This window comes from Salvelinus sp. IW2-2015, linkage group LG9 (assembly GCF_002910315.2).
Source record: "Salvelinus sp. IW2-2015 linkage group LG9, ASM291031v2, whole genome shotgun sequence".
Taxonomy (NCBI): Eukaryota; Metazoa; Chordata; class Actinopteri; order Salmoniformes; family Salmonidae; genus Salvelinus; species Salvelinus sp. IW2-2015.
In genome coordinates, this window is record NC_036849.1 from 22,605,186 (window position 1) to 22,628,979 (window position 23,794).

At 41.7% G+C, this 23,794-nt stretch overlaps 2 protein-coding genes and 1 pseudogene across 3 annotated transcripts in view; 1 reads left to right on the forward strand and 2 right to left on the reverse strand.

Moving 5' to 3' along the window:
- LOC111968832 (serine/threonine-protein kinase D3) overlaps positions 1 to 8,569 on the reverse strand; it is a 76,015-nt gene extending 67,446 nt beyond the window's left edge. Inside the window, exons 1-2 of one of the 2 annotated variants that reach the window (XM_023994721.3) lie at positions 7,925 to 8,569; positions 6,600 to 7,363 (exon numbers count right to left, since the gene is read on the reverse strand). In XM_023994721.3, the coding sequence (XP_023850489.1) occupies positions 6,600 to 6,908 (309 nt within the window). In that variant the 5' untranslated portion in view covers positions 6,909 to 7,363; positions 7,925 to 8,569. The other variant, XM_070445215.1, reaches the window with a different exon arrangement.
- Positions 8,570 to 8,672: 103 nt separating this feature from the next.
- On the reverse strand, positions 8,673 to 14,808 carry mocs3 (molybdenum cofactor synthesis 3). Its single transcript, XM_070445216.1, has 13 exons — positions 14,585 to 14,808; positions 14,125 to 14,257; positions 13,960 to 14,052; positions 13,583 to 13,703; positions 12,827 to 12,904; positions 12,532 to 12,646; positions 12,274 to 12,382; positions 12,128 to 12,190; positions 11,660 to 11,823; positions 11,237 to 11,284; positions 10,596 to 10,692; positions 10,278 to 10,385; positions 8,673 to 9,596 (listed from the first exon to the last, which is right to left on the reverse strand). The coding sequence occupies exons 1-13, from the start codon at positions 14,672 to 14,674 to the stop codon at positions 9,439 to 9,441; spliced, it is 1,377 nt and encodes a 458-aa protein (XP_070301317.1). The 5' UTR covers positions 14,675 to 14,808; the 3' UTR covers positions 8,673 to 9,438.
- A 455-nt stretch (positions 14,809 to 15,263) lies between these two features.
- On the forward strand, positions 15,264 to 21,671 carry LOC111968350 (glutaminyl-peptide cyclotransferase-like; annotated as a pseudogene).
- Positions 21,672 to 23,794: the final 2,123 nt, after the last annotated feature.

The following is a 23,794-nucleotide window of genomic DNA, read 5'->3' on the forward strand; positions in this document are numbered from 1 at the left end:
ACCATCTCAAATGGGTTGATGTCGGGTGATTGTGGAGGCCAGGTCATCGGATGCAGCACTCCATTACTCTCCTTCTTGGTCAAATAGCCCTTACACAGCCTGGATGTGTGTTTTGGGTCATTGTCCTGTTGAAAAACAAATGATAGTCCCACTAACTGCAAAAAAGATGGGATGGTGTATCACTGCAGAATGTTGTGGTAGTCATGCTGGTTAAGTGTGCCTTGAATTCTAAATAAATCCCAGACAGTGTCACCAGCAAAGCACCCCCACACCATCACACCTCCTCCTCCATGCTTGACGGTGGGAACCACACATGCGGAGATCATCCGTTGACCTACTCTGCGTCTCACAAAGATACTGCGGTTGGAACCAAACATCTCAAATTTGGACTCATCAGACCAAAGGACATATTTCTATCGGTCTAATGCCCATTGCTCGTGTTTCTTGGCCCAAGCAAGTCTCTTCTTCTTATTGGTGTCCTTTAGAAGTGGTTTCTTTGCAGCAATTCAACCATGAAGGCCTGATTCATGCAGTCTCCTCTGAACAGTTGATGTTGAGATGTGTCTGTTACTTGAACTCTGTGAAGCATTTTTTTGGGCTGCAATTTGTGAGGCTGGTAACTCTAATGAACTTATCCTCTGCAGCAGAGGTAACTCTAGCTCTTCCTTTCCTGTGGCGGTCCTCATGAGAGCCAGTTTCATCATAGCGCTTGATGGTTTTTGTGACTGCACTTGAAGAAACTTTAAAAGTTCTTGAAATGTCCCGGATTGACTAACCTTCATGTTTTAAAAGTAATGATGGACTGTCGTTTCACTTTGCATATTTGAGCTGCTCTTGCCATAATGTGGACTTGGTCTTTTACAAAATGGGGCTATCTTCTGTATACCAACCCTACCTTGTCACAATAGAACTGATTGGCTCAAACGCATTAAGAAAGAAAGAAATTCCACAAATTGACTTTTAACAAGGCACACCTGTTAATTGAAATGCATTCCAGGTGACTACCTCATGAAGCTGGTTGAGAGAATGCCAAGAGTATGCAAAGCTGTCATCAAGGCAAAGGGTGGCTAATTTGAAGAATCTGAAATATAAAATACATTTTGATTTGTTGAACACTTTTTTCTATTACTACATGATTCCATATGTGATATTTAATAGTTTTGATATCTTCACTATTATTCTACAATGTAGATTAGAAAACAGTAAAACTAAAGAAAAACCCTGGAATGATTAGGTGTGTCCAAACTTTTGCCTGATACAGTATACTGTAAAGTTTCTTAGGAGCCAGAAACAGAGCTGCCATGTCTGTCGGCGCCATCTTGTTGATGGGTAACACAAAGTACAGTGCCTATTTAGCGGATTTTAATGTAAGCAGCATATTTTAAAGTAATAACACCTTTAAGGTTAATGCAAACAGATAGTTTTGATTTTTTAAAGCATTTTCTTCATATCGTATTTATGACCTTTTTCTTTAGCTCTTGTAACAAACCTTTGCAAACTTGCCAATACATTACCAGATCTATGCAAATATCAGCAGTAATCAGATGTTCTGCTCTGCAGACCAGAAATCCCTAGAACTAGTTAGTGAGTATCATCAAAACCCATAAACAACAACAACATTACACTGGCCTGGGGGAATGTGAATGTAAACTACATTCCGTTACAGAACATAAGCGAGACACTCAATGATTCATTCAATTTCCACTTAGTTGTACAATTAGCACTGGTGGTTATATGGGCTTTAGCAATTTTGAATGGTTCTCAGTATGTTCCTTTTATCAAATCAAATGTTATTAGTCACATGCGCCGAATACAACAGGTGTAGAGTGAAATGCTTACTTTCCGAGTCCCTAACAAACAATGCAGTTTAAAAAAAATACGGATAAGAATAAGATAGCGATGACCAGCTAGCTCAGGTGTACTGAATGGGACGTGTCAGCTCAATGCAGATGTAGGATCTTAATTGGAGCCAGTTTGCTACAGCGGGAAAAGGAAATGTGAATTATTATGTGAATTACAATTAAACTGACATTTTGCAGCAGTTGATACATTTTTCATAAGGGAAAATCAAGTCTGAAATTTCAATGTGGAAATTACAAGCTTCAGAAGCCGTTTTAAACCTCAAATACACTACAAGTTTTACATTTCCCGCATTGCAGGAAAATTCTCATGCAACAGAGTGATCAAATGAAGATCCTACATCTGTAGCTCAAAGCGGCTCCATTTTCTGAGAACAATGAATCTCTGGAGAGGAAAAGGTTACAGAGTATTTGCATTCTAGAGGTGACGAGTAAGGGGAGGTGTGAAGTGAACAAAGTATCTATAAATGTGACTGTATGGGCAACTAGGAAGCACAGAGAAAAGTATCACCTTTTACCTCCTCTTTCTAACTACAACCCTCATGCCCCCATTTCTCCAAAATACCTGATCCCTGTGACTCCACCCCTTCATTTTCTTTACCCATTAGACCTGATGGAATGAGTTCTATAATCTCATCTCTCACTCACTTAGTCTCCGATTAACTACAGACACAAATAGAGTAATCTTCATTATGGGTGTAAGACGATAATAAAATAGGTGAATGTGTGAATGCCATTTCATTAACACAGGTGTCTGTGATAAGAACATCCACATATAAGAACAGCAGGGCCCCATCCATCAGATAGGAATCCAAACACACAAAATGGAGAGAGAAAAGCACAAAATGTCATTGAGTAACAAATATCAAAAGAGTGAGTAAGACTTATACCATACATGACCTTAGAACAAACGGTATGTTTTATAAGCTGACTAGCCATCCACTCGAACTATTCCCCCAGGTTGTTGCTGTAAATGAGAATGTGTCCTCATTCAACTTACCTGGTAAAATAAGGGTTAAAAAAGTCAATTAAAAATATATATAGTACCAGTCAAAAGTTTGGAAACACCTACTCATTCAAGGGTTTCTCTTTATTTTTTAAACTATTTTCTACATTGTAGAATAATAGTGAAGACATCAAAACTATGAAATAACACATATGAAATCATGTAGTAACCAAAAAAGTGTTAAACAAATAAAATATATTTKAKATTTGAGATTCTTCAAAGTAGCCACCCTTTGCCTTGACAGCTTTGCACACTCCTGGCATCATCCGTTCACCTACTCTGTGTCTCACAAAGACACGGCGGTTGGAACCAGACATCTCAAATTTGGACTCAACAGACCAAAGGATAGATTTACACTGGTCAAATGTTAATTGCTCGTGTTTCCTGGACCAAGCAAGTCCCTTATTATTATTGGTGTCCTTTAGTAGCGGTTTCTTTTCAGCAATTCGACCATGAAGGCCTGACTCATGCAGTCTCCTCTGAACAGTTGATGTTGAGATGTGTCTGTTACTTGAACTCTGTGAAGCATTTATTTGGGCTGCAATTTCTGAGACTGGTAAATCTAATGAACTTACCCTCTGCAGCAGAGGTAACTCTGGATCTTCCTTTCCTGTGGCGGTCCTCATGAGTGCCAGCTTCATCATAGCACTTGATGGTTTTGCGACTGCACTTGAAGAAACTTTCAAAGTTCTTGAAATGTTCCGTATTGACTGATCTTCATGTCTTAAAGTAATGATGGACTGTTGTTTCTCATTGCTTATTTGAGCTGTTCTTGACATAATATGGATTTGGTCTTTTACCAAATAGGGCTATCTTCTGTATACACCCCTACCTTGTCACAACACAACTAACTGGCTCAAACGCATTAAAAAGGAAAGAAATTCCACAAATTAACTTTTAATAAGGCGCACTTGTTAATTGAAATGCATTCCAGGTGACTACCTGATGAAGCTGGTTGAAAGAATGTCAAAAGAGTGCAAAGCTGTCATCAAGGCAAAGGGTGTATATTTGAAGAATCTCAAATATAAAATATATTTTAATTTGTTTAACACTTTTTTGGTTACTACATGATTCCATATTTGTTATTTCATAGTTTTGATGTCTTCACTATTATTCTACAGTGTAGAAAATAGTCAAACTAAAGAAAAACGCTGGAATGAGTAGGTGTCCAAACTTTTGACTGGTACTGTAATATATATATATATATATATACAGTGGGGAGAACAAGTATTTGATACACTGCCGATTTTGCAGGTTTTCCTACTTACAAAGCATGTAGAGTCTGTAATTTTTATCATAGGTACACTTCAACTGTGAGAGACGGAATCTAAAACGAAAATCCAGAAATCACATTGTATGATTTTTAAATAATTAATTTGCATTTTATTGCATGACATAAGTATTTGATCACCTACCAACCAGTAAGAATTCCGGCTCTCACAGACCTGTTAGTTTTTTCTTTAAGAAGCCCTCCTGTTCTCCACTCATTACCTGTATTAACTGCACCTGTTTGAACTCGTTACCTGTATAAAGACACCTGTCCACACACTCAATCAAACAGATTCCAACCTCTCCACAATGGCCAAGACCAGAGAGCTGTGTAAGGACTCAGGGATAAAATTGTAGACCTGCACAAGGCTGGATGGGCTACAGGACAATAGGCAAGCAGCTTGGTGAGAAGGAAACAACTGTTGGCGCAATTATTAGAAAATGGAAGAAGTTCAAGATGACGGTCAATCACCCTCAGTCTGGGGCTCCATGCAAGATTTCACCTCGTGGGGCATCAATGATCATGAGGAAGGTGAGGGATCAGCCAGAACTACACGGCAGGACCTGGTCAATGACCTGAAGAGAGCTGGGACCACAGTCTCCAAGAAAAACCATTAGTAACACACTACGCCGTCATGGATTAAAATCCTGCAGCGCACGCAAGGTCCCCCTGCTTAAGCCAGTGCATGTCCAGGCCTGTCTGAAGTTTGCCAATGACCATCTGGATGATCCAGAGGAGGAATGGGAGAAGGTCATGTGGTCTGATGAGACAAAATAGAGCTTTTTGGTCTAACCCACTCGCCGTGTTTGGAGGAAGAAGAAGTATGAGTACAACCCCAAGAACACCATCCCAACCGTGAAGCATGGAGGTGGAAACATCATTCTTTGGGATGCTTTTCTGCAAAGGGGACAGGACGACTGCACCGTATTGAGGGGAGGATGGATGGGCCATGTATCGCGAGATCTTGGCCAACACCTCCTTCCCTCAGTAAGAGCATGAAGATGGGTCGTGGCTGGGTCTTCCCGCATGACAACGACACGAAGCACACAGCCATGGCAACTAAGGAGTGGCTCCGTAAGAAGCATCTCAAGGTCCTGGAGTGGCCTAGCCAGTCTCCAGACCTGAACCCAATAGAAAATCTTGGAGGGAGCTGAAAGTCCGTATTGCCCAGCGACAGCCCCGAAACCTGAAGGATCTGGAGAAGATCTGTAAGGAGGAGTGGGCCAAAATCCCTGCTGCAGTGTGTGCAAACCTAGTCAAGAACTACAGGAAACGTATGATCTCTGTAATTGCAAACAAAGGTTTCTGTACCAAATATTAAGTTCGCTTTCTATGTATCAAATACTTATGTCATGCAATAAAATGCAAATTAATTACTTAAAAATCATACAATGTGATTTTCTGGATTTTTGTTTTAGATTCCGTCTCTCATAGTTGAAGTGTACCTATGATAAAAATTACAGACCTCTACATGCTTTGTAAGTAGGAAAACCTGCAAAATCGGCAGTGTATCAAATACTTGTTCTCCCCACTGTATATACACATATATAAACACTCATAATCTAATAAGCAGTCTAATGTATGGTATCAGTTGGATAGGAACATCTGAATGTGAATCTGAAATCTGTATTCTGAGCCAAGGCCACTCCAAACAAATGGAATCAGCAAACTACCTTTGGTTCCATTGGTTTACCCTTGATTTTCCCTCTTTCTAGTCAGTGGTACATGGACAACCACTGTTTGTTGATACAGCCTATATGTTCAAAGACTTGTCTTATGCAGGGGCCATAACCCAAAGTCATTACTAAGAGCCACCATTGTCATGGAAAATAACCTGGCTTGAACATTACATCATGGATGACTGAGAGGAATAAACCACTGACTGGTTCAGTGTTAGTGTCTCCAGTGAGAGTACACCACAATGTAAATAGCGATGCTACTAGATCGTGCACGGCAACCGGAGAGGCTTCACTGCTGCCGAGCATGCTGCTGCGGTACATAAAACTCACTCTGTGCACGAGACACAGATGTCTGCTTCACAAAAACAAAGCGTAAACAGAGGAGTATGGCACAGAAATGGCAAACCACAGATGCTATGCATTTCAGGGCAACACTGTCTGCAATATAACTGTCTCACTGTTCATTTAAAATGTGTTCTTTCAACTTGCAACCACAGCAAAGAATACAGAACAACATTCCAAAGAGCAGTGTTAAGGAAATATGCCCCTGATTTACTTAGCAGTATGCTTGATGGAAGACTTTCCAAACTTTCTTGAAACTTGAAATTGAGCCACAAAAAGACAACTAAGTTTTTAGAATTTACAGTGACTTTGCTTTCTCTTGCTCAGGCCTATCGATTGCATTTCATTCTATAAATATCCGTATAAGTCAAAAAAAAATCACTGTCATTATGCATTAGCTGCAGTAGGTCACGTGTTAAAACAAGGAAGGGTTGTGTAATTACCTTTTGGTCAACTATAGAGCAGACCAGGTCTTTGACAGCAGACAGCGACAGGTCATGGTTCTCCAGGTTCACCATCTCTCTGGTCAGGCCAATCTGGAGGAGAAAGGACACTCCATGGAAAGAGCTGCGGGAGTTGGTTGGGCTGGGAGCGCTGTGAGTGTGACTTCTGTGACTCCCGTTGGACAGGCGGCTGTAGAGGGGTGCTGGGGGGCTTGGCGATGGTGAGGGGGTCGGAGGCAGGACTGGGAGTTGTGAGTGGAGGTAGGCTTTAGGAAAGGACGGAGGAGCTGAGCTGCTGCAGGCAGACATTGGGTTTCTTCCAATGGCAGAGATGATGATGCAAAATGTAAAGTAACGGAACTGTCAGTGATGCCTTGTTAAATGAGGCACCACTGAAACACTAAGCACAGACACTACGTTGAAGAAACACTCAATACTCATTCTAGGAGACATGAAATGCAAGGTCTTCAAAGTATCATGAGCAGTGTTAGTCAACAGCAATAGTCAAACTTTCCTCCCCATTGACTTCTCAGACCGATACCTGGCAATCAATTCATGGGCAAAGCCTATTGATTGCACTAAATGGCCTCCGCTCACTCTTCAAGGCAAGAGATGTTTGCAGTATGCACTGTGGATGCTCTGGACGTGGTAGATCGATTCCCCAACGCTCACTGCAAGAGGCGGTCACCATTCCAAACGTCATGTTCTTGAATGGTGTCCCCTCACAGTACTGGAGTCAGAAATCTGCCCTGACCACAGAAAACCTATCACAAAACAAATGCAGTAAATGTAATGATGGTAGAATATAATATGTTTGGGTTTGTGGAAATGGAAATGGAAGTAGGCTATAAAAGTCGTAATTTTACATTATTCAACCTATTCAGCAAAACAAATCATGACGTCAAAGCTGAGAAGGCTATGCAATAACAATACGAGCTGCAATTTACGGGAAATAAACATTGTGGGCTAAGGTTTGCATACAATAAACAAATTAAATAATTGACCTAATTTTAAACTTCGATTATATTGTTAGCAACACTTACAATGTAGGTGCGCAACTACAAACAATGCATCGCGTTTTAGAACCATACATTAGGGCATGTTATCTGTTTATCTATTCTCATGCAGAACCAACATCTGGAATCAAGGCTTCTCAACATCCTCCCGCTTTCGATTGAACTGCTGGCAGAAAACTACATGTCCACGAACGCCAACCAAACAAGTTATACAACACCTGGTTTTGCAGTGAAAGCTTCTTGAAATATTATTCACTATGAATTAACTATTCCAATCGTATATACATGTCTAAAACAACATAGACCTACATTATCTTCACCTTCTGAAAAAGGCAACATTGGATCCATGGACAGTAAAAACTTCTCCAAAAACTCCCAACAATCGAAGAAAACGAAGATTCAAGTTGCCTTATCGTTAAATCATACAAATGCGCAACAATGTAACCACATGCATTTGTACAAATGTTTAAACGCGCGCTAAGACTCACATTACCGAGTTCTCCGCTTTTTGAAACTTTCTCTTGTAGTCTATTCGTTGTTGCCAGATAGTAAATTCATGTGCATTTTATTATCGTCCCAGCTGTGACTTCTCCCCCTATTCTGACAGAAAAAAACAGGAGAAAGGTTCCTGGGGCTTGGAGTTCGATCACCTATTTGCTTTATTGGGTTTCCATCGGTGAAGAGAAATATTCTAACTACAATCTCACAAACGCAATGGCGTCTCTAAAAGGTTCACTTTACATTGCGCATGCCTCTTTCATCTACATCTTTTCCGTTATTCGGGCTGATGCAGGAAAAAAACAAGTTACACGACCTCGATTGGTTCAGTTCTGAAAATAAGTTGCCGACAAAGGAGAAACATGTCATCATTCTTTATACTGTCGCAGTGTTGCTTCTAATATTGTTTTGGAGAGGATGGTGACATGCATCAATCAGCTACTTATTGTTTCATGTCCAAATATGGAACTGGCAACACATTATGAATGTATAGATGTAACGGAATTCGTCCTCCTCATCTGACGAGGAGTAAGAAATGTCGGACCAATGCGCCGCGTGGTACGTATCCATAATGTATTTTAATGAGAATGAATAGACAAAATACAAAACTAACAAAGTGAAACAAAATGAAAACCGAAACAGTCCCGTAACGTGAAACACACAGACACGGAAGACAACCACCCACAAAACACAACAGAAAACAGGCTACCTAAATATGGTTCCCAATCAGAGACAATGACTAACACCTGCCTCTGATTGAGAACCATATCAGGCCAAACGAAAAACCGCACATAGAAACACAAAACATAGATAACCCACCCAACTCACACCCTGACCATACTAAAACAAAGAAAATACAAAAGAACTAAGGTCAGAACGTGACAATAGATGTGTAATAACTCCACAATAACACATTCGTTAACTTTTATCAATGTTCCCGAATAACAAAAGATTCATAATGAAGTAACATATATACACACACACACACACATATTACCCTGCATCCCCTTCACAATGAATTGGGGTTATACAAATTCTACAATCTGGAACAAGGTTATATATATATATATATATATATATATATATATATATATATATATATATATATAATACAATCCAGAAAACATGAACAGCAGATATTTGACTATTTCTTTCACTTCTCACCTTTAAGATGTAACTGCAATTTAATCTGTCAGTCATATTTGCCATGTCCAATGCAACCAGCATACATAAAACAAGGTAGAAAAATGGTCGCTATGATGACATTTATGAACATGTTTATTAACAAAGTCATGAATCCACAGTGCAGAACCTGTGACGTTGAGTCAATACTGTGGGAAAGAGGGGTCTATCTTCTGGGCCCAGGCCATCAGCCCTCCACAGATGTCTTTAACAGTGACAAAGTCCACTTCAGAGCCTGACATCTTCTCCAAGACCTGAACTGCCTTCTGGGAGTCATTACCCAGCTTACAGATCACATATACTGCAGTATGGAAACACAAACAGATCAAATTGATGAGTAGCTTCAATTGCCTGGCATCTCACAAGATTACCACGTCTGGTTGACTACGTGAGACTAGGTGAGTTGAATATATAAAATGGGCAAGAAATATTCCTTGTATGATGCTCAGCTAGAAGCAGAGTTATGGGATGGTATTCTAATTCACTATTGGATGTGTTATGGACATATGACTTGTAAACTCAGGTCCCTTCTTCCACTCTTGAAACCTGAATCGATTTGAAACTTTCAAGGGTGTCAGGTGTACTAGTTCAACTAAAGGTCTGTGTTGACTGTTTACACAGTCAATCCCAGAATTACCAATTAAAATAGATAATAACAAAATATACACAGGCTTGCTTGAAATACACTGCAAAAAAAAAGACCATGATGACTATTCAATAAAAAGAGGCCAGCTGTTCACGATGACGGTATATTTTTGTGTTGGAAAAATAATTACCTAGCAACTCCACCTCCCATCATTGGCTGTCCAAAATAGGTGAATACTCTCACAGGACAAGTCTACACAGACTTAATTAGCACTCAACTTACCCCTCTTTTGTTCAGTGAATATGGGGCTGCTCCATACACCTAGCTAGCTACTGAAGAGCCACTGTGTGTTGTGACCTGTGTAGCTAGATGAAGACTTATTGTCAGTCATATTACCTGGGACCTGGGATTCATTCGACATCTGCTCTTTCACTCTGCCAATTCTCTCCTTCAGCACTCGGATATGTTCACTTTTCCTGTCCTCTAAACTGGATAGAGGAATGTCTAGCAATGATATAAGGAAATTAAACATTTTACCATTGAATTGAGTACAATTAATTAACGCAGCTCAGAACACTTATGAAAGCACAGGGATGACTGACGTCATTAATAGCAGTATTTATATCCTCCTCACTAACTCCATATCTTGAAAATGGTAACTATATAGCTAGTGGAGTACAATGACAGGAGGGCATTCAGCCAGCATAAGGATACTGAGGGAGGTGGGCAGGTGACATATATCCACCTCCACTAGAGGGCGAACATCCAGCAGGAGATGAGCAGCTGTGTTGTCCACTATAGATTTATACTCCTGGCAATAGAAAAGAGAAATTACAATGGTTGTCAGTGGTCACCTACAACACTCACTTTGTTAGACAGTGTAGTGTTTAAAAGGTCTGCCACATCTGAATTAAAGTTGCTGGTATTTTGTGAGATGACACAAAGATATGCATGGCACAACTGGCTGCCTTCTTTGAGTGGAGTAGGGTGGAGTAAGTTTAACTTTGTCACATTATTTCAATTATAGGAAATAAAACTGTTTCCGACTCCATGCCTTAAATAATCTCTATTTTAGGCCTAATCAATCATGATCTTCATCTTAATGGTTCAATTCTTTTGAAAACTGTAATTTAGCAGAACCCCAAACAACTCCTAAACCACCACCATTTCTGTCAGTGCCAACAAACAAATACATTGTTATTTTCCGTAGAAAAACGTACATTCGAGTTTTAGTCATTTCCCATTTAGGGTTGGGTCAGCTTTTAGATTTAATCTGGGTTTATGAATGCACACGAATCACAGAAAATCAAGTGTAATCATAATTATAAAACAGAAAGTAATCAACTATACTCTACCTGCACTGTTACCCTCTGGTCTTTGGAGAGAAGGTTTAGTCTTCGACACTGAAAGAAAACCCAGAAAATATTAGGTAAATATTCAAAGCAAACATTGAAACTAAAATGGTCCTATAATTGATGGAAAACATTTTTTTTAGTTGAGCTAAGTACAGAAAACTCCTTTTGACATACAGTGCATATCTCTGCTATGTATCTAAATGATGGATAATTAACACATTTTCCTGGCACAACATTCCATGTGCTACGTGTAGTTCTAAGCCGTCAACGGTGTAGTGATGACACTCACTCTGGTCATTTTAGATTGGGACATACCACCTCCTCTTACTTTAAAATGGTAACTTAACCCCTTGAACTGTATTAAATTGCAACTCAATATGCAAGATGTTTGCCCACTTGGCTCTCTTCTCAGTGACCCCTGACCTTATCTGTGGCAGCAGAACCACAGAACTTCTCATAGTCCACAAGGTGTGTGACAGTGGGGTTCTCTCCACACACAGCACAGCTGGCCTGCTTGGACCGCAGCCTGATGGACCGGAACTTGGCATCCTGGGCGTCAAACATCAACAGCTGTTGGCCACAGGAAGCTGTCACACTCGGTCAAGGAAAAGGCTCCTGTCTGACTTGAAAAACATCACAATGTTCTTTGTATATTCAGAAACAAACCTCAAAGTTCCTGAAATTTGACAGAATTTCCTCTTTTAGTCACGTGTTATCAGATGGGCATGGTCATGAAGAAAAACACCCCTTCCTTCCCATGCTACACTGACTCATTCAGGCTTTAGTTCATCTAGTCAGCACCATGACTACGCAGAAAGTGTTGTTTCATTGTACAGTAGCTAAGCAGTGGGGCAGTGGAGTGAGTCAGGGAGCTTTCACTGGGAAGGATACAGCCCTGTCCTGAGGCGATCTTCAGGACCTCCAACGCTTGGAAGCATCCCATGATCCCTGGCACTGAGGAAAAAAAAGAGTGAAACATCAACAATCAATTCCTCTCTCTACCTAACAGTGAAGACACAAATTAGAAGAGGACTCACCTACTCCTAAGATCCCTCCGTCAGAACAGTTGGTCACCATCTCTGGGGGTGGAGGCTTTGGGTACAGGCACCTGTAGCAGGGGCCTCCACGGTAGTTATACACTGTCAGCTAGACACAGACAAGAGGGGTTACTTTGCACAAAGGAGAACCAATAAACATATTCCATTTACTAGTCAGTCATTTGTCAGACATTGATGTAAATCCAGTTAGCATGTGGGGACTTAAATATAGAGACTAAAATGTAACTACATCCTTACCTGGCCCTCCATTCTCAGGGCACTGGCAGATACTAGGGGCTTGCCACTGAGGACACAGGCATCATTCACCAGATACCGGGTGGGAACGTTGTCCGAACAGTCAGCCACAATGTCGTACATGAGGTGGATAATGTCAAGGAGTAAAAATGCAGTGATTTTCTTCCCTCAAAAAGTCAGTGTTATGGTAAATGTTTGACTCTTGGGTTTGATGACATGGAAATCCTTTATGACAAACAGTAAAACCTCTTCTTTACCCCCTGGAAGATAATAGAAGGCACAAGGCTGAGAGGGTGGATACTGTTGGATGAGCTGTAAGGCATTTCCTGGAGACAGCTGGAGGTGGTAGGGAATGCATTCTACTGTGGAGTTCAGCCTGTAGACACATAAAAAGGACAGACAAGGCCATTCACATTCAACCCCTCATACTTATTTTGGAGAGCAAGAATTACTGCACAAAATATAGGCTCGCTAATTCTCTTTTTCTCTGAATGCCAAAACCTTGAAGACACCCTCCAGTGATTTGTTTTACTTTTCCTGTTGAAAAAAGGATTTCCCACGTATGAATACCCCCACTTCTGCCATGTCATGAGACATCTGGATCACTTATTGAGATGTGCCTTTTAAGTAAATCAGGTGTTAAATGAGGTGAAAACGAGACGGGAGCAGGACTTTAACATTCAATTGCAATGCCATTAATGTACTGTATGTACACTAACAAATAAGAGTGATGACTATATCTATAGTTATCTGAAAGCAAGCTATTGCTGTTTGAGTAAATGGCACCACCAAGTGGCTATAGCTATGCTGTGGAAGTTCATCACAGTACTGCAGCATCAGTGAGTGAAAGACCAGAATAAGTGCTTTCGAAAATAAATAAACAGAGAAAGATAGTTCAGTATTCGTGGACAGTCAAAACAACAGTGTAATACAACCTGTGACAATCTAGTGAGATGGCAGTGAATGCACCAACTTATGGTAGGCCTACATGCCAGTGACTGGCATGATTACAGTCCATATATCAGCCTGTGCAGGCCCCAGTAGCCTCCTGTACCTTCTGACAGCATGGGCAGCAGACTGGGCCTTGGCCTGGCCCTGGCTGTCTTCTCCATGGAGCACCTGTCTGTGCAGGTTACTCAGTTCCACCTCGTCATAGTCCAGAAGACCCACACGCCCTGGGGTTATAGAGGGATGGACACGTTATAACAGTGTACACACACATAAGTATTGCATATCCCTAAAGGTTCACAGGTCTATTACATGTAGTAGGCCTACCTAATACTTTGTTAAGTTATGCCATCCTCAAATGCTTTGTTGATTTGTATTGATTCAAGGGACTGGTTCATCTATTTGGATGTACAGCATATGAATCATTGACCATTACTGAGGGTATAACTTACTGAAATTCTCTTTCCCCACATTTTTACCTACCGATTCCTGCTGCAGCTAGATACTGTGCCAGGGGACAGCCTAGTCCTCCACACCCCACAACCAGCACTGATGTCTGGGAGAGGTTTAGCTGACCTGCAGAGATCAAATGATGGGTTCAATAGTGTTTAACTCAATCAGAGATTGGGTGAAAGCTGCCATTATTACCTTGTACACCAAACTCTGGCAGAATAAGCTGTCTGCTGTAGCGCATGATGTCTTCATTGGACAGGGCTGCCTTGAGTTTCAGAGGTGGAAGTGTTGTCACTTTCTCCTGCAGCTGCAGATCTATCAAACGGTTCTGATTTCAGTGGAGAAATGGTGGTGGTTCAGAATACGTTAAAGTTGTTATTATTTTAGACAATAACCAAATATAACATGTCAAGGGATATAAAGTCAATTGATTTGTAGGCTAGTTAGCCTCGCGAATCTATCCATCCAAATCTCCTCTTGTTGACTCAAAACTAAAAAGGTCTTCCTCACTGCTCAAACCAAAGCATCGTTGCTCAAACTCTGAATCATATAGCTACATTATAACGTGCGCTGCTGCTAAACAGCCACTGCAAGCACGAGGCTACAGCTACCTCTTGATATTCAATGTAAAGGCTAAAAAGAATCATAGGCCTACCTTTTCTAATGCCAGTTTATTCTTCAATGCAACTATCTCTTTTTCTTTCTCCTTAAGCCGTGCCTTCAAGCAGGAAACCTCTTCCGTCATTGTTACAATACGATAGAAAACACGTGCGATATAGAAAACTGTCACAACGTTGCTGGCTGTTACAGTTTCGGTGATGTTTGTGGGGATTTGTAGCACTCGGTACTTCCTGGTCTACAGAAGAGGCCCACGTGACCACGTGCCAATTGGAGGTGCGTTCCAGCGCCAGGTTGAATCTAGCGGGTTGATCAAGGCACTACATGCGCTGCTGTCACTGCGCAGTTTCGTTCCCACAGTTTGATTACTTTACTAGTAGGTCTATAAGCCGCTAAGGTAATTTAAAAATGGGAAATGTAAGTTTTGAATTCACTTTGAAAGGCTATACTTACATTTTTACTGACATTAGTTTACTTTTATTACATGATTGCCATACCTAAAATGCAGATACATTTAGAGATGCAAGCTTGGTTCAAATGTTATAATCAGTAAAATCATAAATTGAATTGAAGCCTTCATTWAAAAAATCTAACATTAAACCAAAGGGAACATTTTACAAACCAATAATTCATAAATAGACCATCTGCTCTCTCTGGCCCCTTGGGATAAATAAAAAGAGTGACGCACTGTAGATTACACGGAGGAGAGCCTCGGGAATGTTCAGTGAGAGAAACCGCGGCGATGGTTGAACGTCGCCCCAGTCCGTTTATGCATTTGTTTTATGTAGTAGGAATTTGTGCAACATTTGTCGATAATATCAATGGACAGAAGGCACACATCCCATGGACACAAGAGAAGGCAGGCTATAAAAACACTACATTATATTGTTCAATGATTATGTGAGCATGTTCTTGTTGCTTTTATTTTTTTTTTAAGTTACCAGTTTTCATTTTCTAGATTACCGTTTTCTATTGCATGTGTGATTGTTATAGCTTAAATTAATTAAAAATGTTATTTTTCTATTGTAACAAGATTGCTGGGCTGCCTGGGCAAAATTCCCAAGGGGAAAAATGCAATGAATAGATAGATGGGCAATGAGATAAACACACAGGCAGTATCTAGAATATTTTACACATATTGACATTTCATATTTATAATTCATAATATTGCAAGCCATTTATTTTCAAAGTGGGTTTGTAGCCTAGCTACGTAAAATAGTATAATCCTAGCAAAGTAACAATAAAGCACAGTCTGTTTTTACAACTCTAATCTCAAATGGTATTTTATTAGCTGTTCACTTGCAATAAACTCTTAGAAAAAAGGGTTCCTAAAGGGTTTTTCGGCTGTCCCCATAGGATAACCCTTTTAGGTTCCAGGTAGAGGCCTTTTGCGTTTCAGGTAGAAGCCTTTTGGGTTCCATGTAGAACCCTCTGTGGCAGGTTTCGTCATGGAACCCAAAGGGGTTCTACCTGGAACCAAAAAGGTAATTCAAAGGGTTCTCCTATGGAGACAGCCGAATAACCATTTTAGGTTCTAGATAGCACCTTATTTTCTAAGAGTGTAGATGTTGTGTAATTCCTTTGTGATGCAAGGCGCTTGGCCATGCAGGTCCCATGTTGTTCATCCTCTCTTCTCTTTGTCTCATTGCTATGGCAGCACAGTCATCATCATTGATCCACCAATTGCAGATCTTGATATTTATAGATCTTAAGTCGAACCCCTTTTACCACAGGAGGCTGCTGAGGGGAGGATGGCTCATAATAATGTCTGGAACGGAGCAAATGGAATAGCATCGAACACATAGAATCAATTCCCCTGCAGCCATTACCATGAGCCCGTCTTCCCCAATTAAGGGGCCACCAACCTCATGTGTGACCCATGGTGTGAGCCCATTCACTGCAGCGTATATCTAGGAAATAGATATTCTAATACAAGATCCCCACAGTATTGGTTTTAAGTCTCTGTGATCATAACCAGTTTACTACTCTATTGCATTGGTTAATAGCCCATGTGTTACTATGTTATTAGCCCACTGTGTTATTACCTTCTGTAAAGGGCAGCAGGTAGCCTAGCGGTTAAGAGGTTGGGACAGTAACCGAAATGTTGCTGGTTCGAATCCCTGAGCTGACTAGGTGAAAAATATGTTGATGTGCTCTTGAGCAAGGCACTTAACCCTAATTGCTCCCGTAAGTCGCTCTGGATAAYAGTGTCTGCTAAATGACTAACATGTAAATGTAATGGAGGCTGCTGAATGGAGAGAGAAGAAAAACCATGCTCTGTTCATATTGATGTTGACCTTTCAGGTCAAGTCCCAGAGAATCCACACGAGAATCATAATCATCTCCTCAGCCAGATCACCACATGCCAATTATACCCTGAAACAATAGAGAGCTACTGATCTTCAGAGCACAGTGTAGGCTACAGGGGAAGGGTGCTGTTATTCTCTCATTCACCATCTTTTTTATCACTGTGCTGGCACTCAGTCTCGGTTACCAGGACAACAGATGATCACTGCACAAGAGGCAGGTGAACTTAGAAACCAAAGGAAAACGATCTGGGTCAGTGGAATACGATCAATACCCTATTTAATGTCCATGTGTGTCTTTCCAGAATGATATTTAAGCTGAGTTTGTTATAGACAGATTCAGGACCTGTTTGTTTTCTCCCTTATTATCTCCTATATTACATTGAAGTAATTTACAGTAGTGAGTGTATACCTTCTCTTTCATACTGGTCCCCGTGGGAATCAAACTCATAACCCTGGCTTTGCAAGCGCCATGCTCTATCAACTGAGCCATACAGGACCAACTATAGTCTTTGATTTGATGATTGGGTAACCCTGTCGGATGATGTGTAGCTTGTCTTGATGCACATCAGCCAGACAGAATATACAGATGATCATATAGCAAGGTGTTGTAAACAACAGACATCAAAGTAACACATTGTAGCAATTCATAATGGCAAATGAACCGAGAGTTTGGAATCCTACAGTACATCATGTACTGATAGATATCCCACAAAGCTACAGTATTAAGAGACCGTGATGATCTATGCATCATGTGTATTTCCTGCCTGTTCCTCAATTTGAATGTATCACTAGAGGAGATTTCCCTTTTCTACTTTGAAGGTCTGCACGTTGCAACTGTAGCGCAATGTTCTTTCACAGTTTCTAAACTGTATATTTCCTTCTACACACTGTAGATATTGGAACAAGATGGTAATGATTAGCAATGGTATTAGTTTCCCTGTATGACTAACATGTTCCACTGGATATCATAAGGTGAATGCACCAATTTGTAAGTCGCTCTGGATAAGAGCGTCTGCTAAATGACTTAAATGTAATGTGTAAATGTATGGATGTCTTTATTGATAGCTTTGTGAAAGGTTGAAGCCTAGCGGTTAAGAGCGTTGGGCCAGTAACCGAAAGGTTGCTGGTTTAATTGCTCCTGTAAGTCGCTCTGGATAAGAGCGTCTACTAAAACGTCAAATGTTTAAACTAATCTACCTCCTTGGTTGAATTAACTGCGATTAATGAGGAGCTTTATTGCATTTGTGRTGCCTTTTTTCAATGACAGAGTCTCTGCCAGGGCTTCTCTCAACTATAACAGCTGGTAAGGAAACCCACAGGCTGATCCTCATGGATATCAGAAAAGCATCCATAATTCTGATTCTCTTGTCTTATCTTGTCCCTCTCGTCTCSTCTCGTCTTTTCTGCCTAGATTGGCCACAAGCCCAGCACCCTCAGCTCCAGTGACATCACCAGGGTCTTGTCACACACAGACTTGAACCAGATGTGGCAGAGGGACCTCAGGCCTCTGCAAGTGTCACGGTACCCCAACTCTGCAGGTAGCCTGGCAGTGCATGAGGTCGGTATCCCCATGGCATGAACAATCGGCTGTGTGTGGTCTACTTATAACATCATAGAGATGATTAGACTAGTCAATCAATGTAGGAGAGGGGTTTTAGTCCGTTTTTATCAGTCAGTTACCAGGATGACGTCTGATAAGTGTTTCCCAATGCTTTGTCTATTTAATTGTGCAACGTGTGTCTCCCAATAGCACATCAAGAGCACTCTGGGTTCTCTGAGGGCAGGCTGGGATGTTAAGGAGGACACGTTTGAGTCACACACCCCTTACGGTCCCGTAACTTTCAACAACATCATTGCTAGCCTCAACCCCTCCGCCAAGCGCCGTCTGGTGCTGGCGTGCCACTATGACTCCAAGTACTACCCTCCCCAGTGGCATGGGCGTGAGTTCCTGGGTGCCACGGACTCAGCTGTGCCCTGTGCCATGATGCTGGAGCTTGTACAGGCTCTGGACCACGAGCTAAAGACTCTAAAGGTGGGGAAAGGTTGAGAATTTTCTCATATGTCCACTTTAGTCTGTAGAATCATTTATATAAAGTAGAATAGTTTTCTGAGCAATATTAAATCAGAAAAGTTTGTAAAACCCACTCAAAGTTTTTACGCAGCTGTAGCCAAGATCAACAAAGAATTGCAGGATGTTGAGAAAAGAGAAGAGATGGAATTCACTTAGCAGTCAGTCACAGAGCCCCCTCACATTGCTGTCTCTGCTGCCCTTCTCCATGGGTCAGCTGACCTCAGTCTGAGGGGATGGGTCCCGAGTAACAGGGACTGCCATATGGCCTGGCCAGGGTACATGTTTATCTGACTATGCAGATAGTGCCTAAGGCCACCATGAATACTGATTTCTTCATATAGCAGTGTTTTGTTTAAACCAATAGGTGGCAGCAAAGTTAAAAGTTCACACCAGTAGTTCCCAAAGTACTGTGTGTAATACATATTTTTCACCCCCCCTTCTTTTTCTCTCCGTTTCACTCTCTCTCTCACTCTCTCGCTCTCATTCTCTCTCAGGAATCCAATCCCAACCTGTCTCTCCAGCTATTGTTCTTTGATGGTGAGGAGGCTCTGTTCCAGTGGACCGCTACAGACTCCCTGTACGGCTCCCATCAGCTCAGGAGATGGAGAACACAGCACACCCACCTGGAGCCACAGACACCAACGAGCTGCATTGTATGTCAGGCATTACAGGCACATATTTAAACACCCAAGCACAAATTCAGCCAATTCAGCCAATTCAGTGCTTATCGGGACCTACGATTCACCTTGTTGCAGTGCAGCAGGGACGGGCTATCTTAAAATCTATCTTAAGACTCATATGTTTGATTTATAAACATATCTTACAGCCTTGACAAGCAACCATTAAGGAGGTGTGAGTCGTGGGATATATTTGAACCTTCATCATGTCATCTGCAATAACAATATCTCAAATAAATGTAAGATGTGTTATTCTGTATCCGAGCTATATCCAAGCTATGGAGATATAGTACTACTGTTGTTTAAACAAATAGACCTTTTCTATCAGGGAAGAGAGATAAAGGAGACTATCTCTGAGAGGCTCATAGTCCTGCAGTGAGGTATGTGTGTGTTTTAGAGAGGAGCCATGCATTGGGCATGGTGCTAATGTAACACACGGAAGAACACATGATGTCATCCTTAACCTCAAAGCTTCCAGGCAGTGGGCTTTTAGGGAGTTATCTCCAGGCTGTGGAGAGTTACTTTCCCATGAGACCTGGCTGGTGGACGCTCTCACACACTGACCTAAGGGGATCCTATTTCTTCCTCTTCTCCTCTTCCCTCTCCTCCATGACCTGTTTGTGCTCTTAGACCTGATTGGAGGCCCAAGCCCTCGCTTTGGCAACCAGTTCCCCAACACTGCCCGGTTGGTCACCAGAATGCAGAACATTGGTGAGAGCTCACAAACTCTGATCTCTGTTATTCTATCAGTGTCTGTCTGTCTGTCTGTCTGTCTGTCTGTCTGTCTGTCTGTCTGTTCTGGTCTGTCTGTCTGTCTGTCTGTCTGTCTGTCTGTCTGTCTGTCTGTCTGTCTGTCTGTCTGTCTGTCTGTCTGTCTGTCTGTCTTGAATGTTCCCTCTCTTTTCAGAGCGTTGTTTGCATCACATTGGCCAGCTGAAGGACCATCCAAATGACATTACTTCTGGCCTGGTATGCCTGTGGGTCCGGTGCAGGATGACCACATGCCATTCCTCAACAGAGGTAAACTATCACACAACACACTGGGTCTGACACCGGCTTGGATGTGTTCTGTAGGGTACAAATGAACTTTGTGTTGTGGTTTCATCTCAGGTGTGCACATCCTTTATCTCATCCCCACCCCCTTCCCCTCTGTGTGGCACACATTTGATGACAACGAGCAGAACCTGGACCGCTCCACCATCGAGAACCTCAACAAGATCCTGCAGGTGTTTGTGCTGGAGTACCTCAATATAAAGCCTCAATCCCTGAACCCCCAAAGCGCCCCCTAAATGTCAGGGCTTGTCTGGTTCTAGTGGGACCACAGCTCTCTGTACACACATCAAGTATGACAGGGTTTAGGATGTGTCTGTTGTTTTGGAAACATGAAGCTGTGTAAAGGTAAACATTCTTGATGTTGTTTAGTAATGTCTACATTTGGATAAACATTTGCAATCCTCCTAAAATCCCAAAACGATGAAAATACCAAGCCCAGTGAAGTGGGATCCTGTGGAAAGCAGGGCAGCTATCATAAGATCCCTATCCACGGAGCTCTCCTCGCTCTCACACCCTGCTATCAGCACCCTGTCTTCACAGCCAGGGCCAACACACACACACACACACACACACACACACACACACACACACACACACACACACACACACACACACACACACACACACACACACACACACACACACACAACACACACACACACACACACACACACACACACAAAGCCCTATCGATGCTCTGTCCCTAGCCTCCAGACTACCACACAGGATCTTCTGTGTGTCTGCTTCCACAGGTCTCTCTTTATGTCCCCACATCCCCTTCTCTTTCTGAGGAGCTATGCCTGTGCCCCACTAGCCAAAAGGAAGAAAAGATAGACATGCAGATAGACTAACAAGATAAACATTGGGGCTCCCAAGTGGCTCAGCGGTCTAAGGCACTACATCTCAGCACTAGAGGTGTCACTACAGACCCTGGGTCGATCCCGGGCTGTATCACAACCGGCCGTGATCGGTAGTCCCATAGGGCGGCACACAATTGGCCAAGCGTCGTCCGGGTTAGGGGAGGGTTTGAATTGGGTAGGCCGTCATTGTAAAATAAGAATTTGTTCTTAACTGATTGCCTGGTTAAATATACAGTCGAAGTCAGAAGTTTACATACACCTTAGCCAAATACATTTAAACAAATTTTTTCACAATTCCTGACATTTAATCCTAGTAAAAATTCCCTGTCTTAGGTCAGTTAGGTTCCCCACTTTATTTTAAAAATGTGAAATGTCAGAATAATAGTAGAGAGAATGATTTCTTTCAGCTTTTATTTCTTTCATCACATTCCCAGTGGGTCAGAAGTTTACGTACASTCAATTAGTATTTGGTAGCATTGCCTTTAAATTGTTAAACTTAAAACGTTTCGGGTAGCCTTCCACAAGCTTCCCACAATAAGTTGGGTGAATTTTGGCCCATTCCTCCTGACAGAGCTGGGGTAACTGAGTCAGGTTTGTAGGCCTCCTTGCTCACACATGCTTTTTCAGTTCTGSCCAAAAATTTTCGATAAGTTTGAGGTCAGGGCTTTGTGATGGCCACGCCAATACCTTGACTTTGTTGTCTTTAAGCCATTTTGCCACAACTTTGGAAGTATGCTTGGGGTCAACGTCCATTTGGAAGACCCATTTGCGACCAAGCTTTAAAACTTCCTGACTGATGTCTTGAGATGTTGCTTCAATATATCSACATAATTTTCCTGCCTCATGATATCATCTATTTTGTGAAGCACACCAGTCCCTCCTGCAGCAAAGCACCCCCACAACATGATGCTGCCACCCCCGTGCTTCAAGGTTGGGATGGTGTTCTTTGGCTTGCAAGCATCCCTCTTTTCCCTCCAAACATAACGATGGTCATTATTGCCAAACAGCTCATCAGACCAGGTCTGTTTCATCAGACCAGAGGACATTTCTCCAAAAAGTACGATCTTTGTCCCCATGTGTAGTTGCAAACCATAGTCTGGCTTTTTTATGGCGGTTTTGAAGCAGTGGCTTCTTCCTTGCTGAGCGGCCTTTCAGGTTATGTTGATATAGGACTCGTTTTACTGTGGATATAGATACTTTTATACCTGTTTCCTCCAGCATTTTCACAAGGTCCTTTGCTGTTGTTCTGGGATTGATTTGCACTTTTTGCACCAAAGTACATTGATCTCTAGGAGACAGAACACGTCTCCTTCCTGAGTGGTATGACGGCTGCATGGTCCCATGGTGTTTATACTTGCGTACTATTGTTTGTACAGATGAACATGGTGCCTTCAGGCATTTGGAAATTGCTCCCAAGGATGAACCAGACTTGTGGAGATTTACAMATTTTTTTCTGAGATTTTGGCTGATTTCTTTTGATTTCCCCATGATGTCAAGCAAGAGGCACTGAGTTTGAAGGTAGGCCTTGAAATACATCCACAGGTACACCTCCAATTGACTCAAATGATGTAAATTAATTAGCCTATCAGAAGCTTCTAAAGCCATGACATAATTTTCTGGAATTTTCCAAGCTGTTTAAAGGCACAGTCAACTTAGTGTATGTAAACTTCTGACCTACTGGAATTGTGATACAGTGAATTGTAAGTGAAATAATCTGTCTGTAAACAATTGTTGGAAAATTACTTGTGTCATGCACAAAGTAGATGTCCTAGCCGACTTGCCAAAACTATAGTTTGTTAACAAAAAATTTGTGGAGTGGTTGAAAACGAGTTTTAATGACTCCAACCTAAGTGTATGTAAACTTCCGACTTCAACTGTATATTTTTAAAGTAGTGGCGTATGACTTGCTACTGTGTTATTTCTGTTGTTTATACTGGTACATTACTGCCTGCCTTCTATCTGATTATCCAAGCTGATAATACACAGTAACAGAGAGGACAATTCCTTGCTTTCCAGAGGGATGGAGATCAATTCAATATTAATTGGAGGAGGGTTTGGAAGAGCTGTGGCAGGAGACAGTGGCTCATGTTGGTGCATTAACGTGCAGAGCCTGACGTCATTCCCAGAAGCTTTGTAATTCTATACGATCACACAAAGATCTGCTGTGGCCTTGCTATCTGTGTCTGAATGTACATGACCTTACACTGTCCAGTTCATATTAGTATAGAAAAACTTGCAGAGGTCATTAGATAATATGTATATTTGTATTGTTAATAT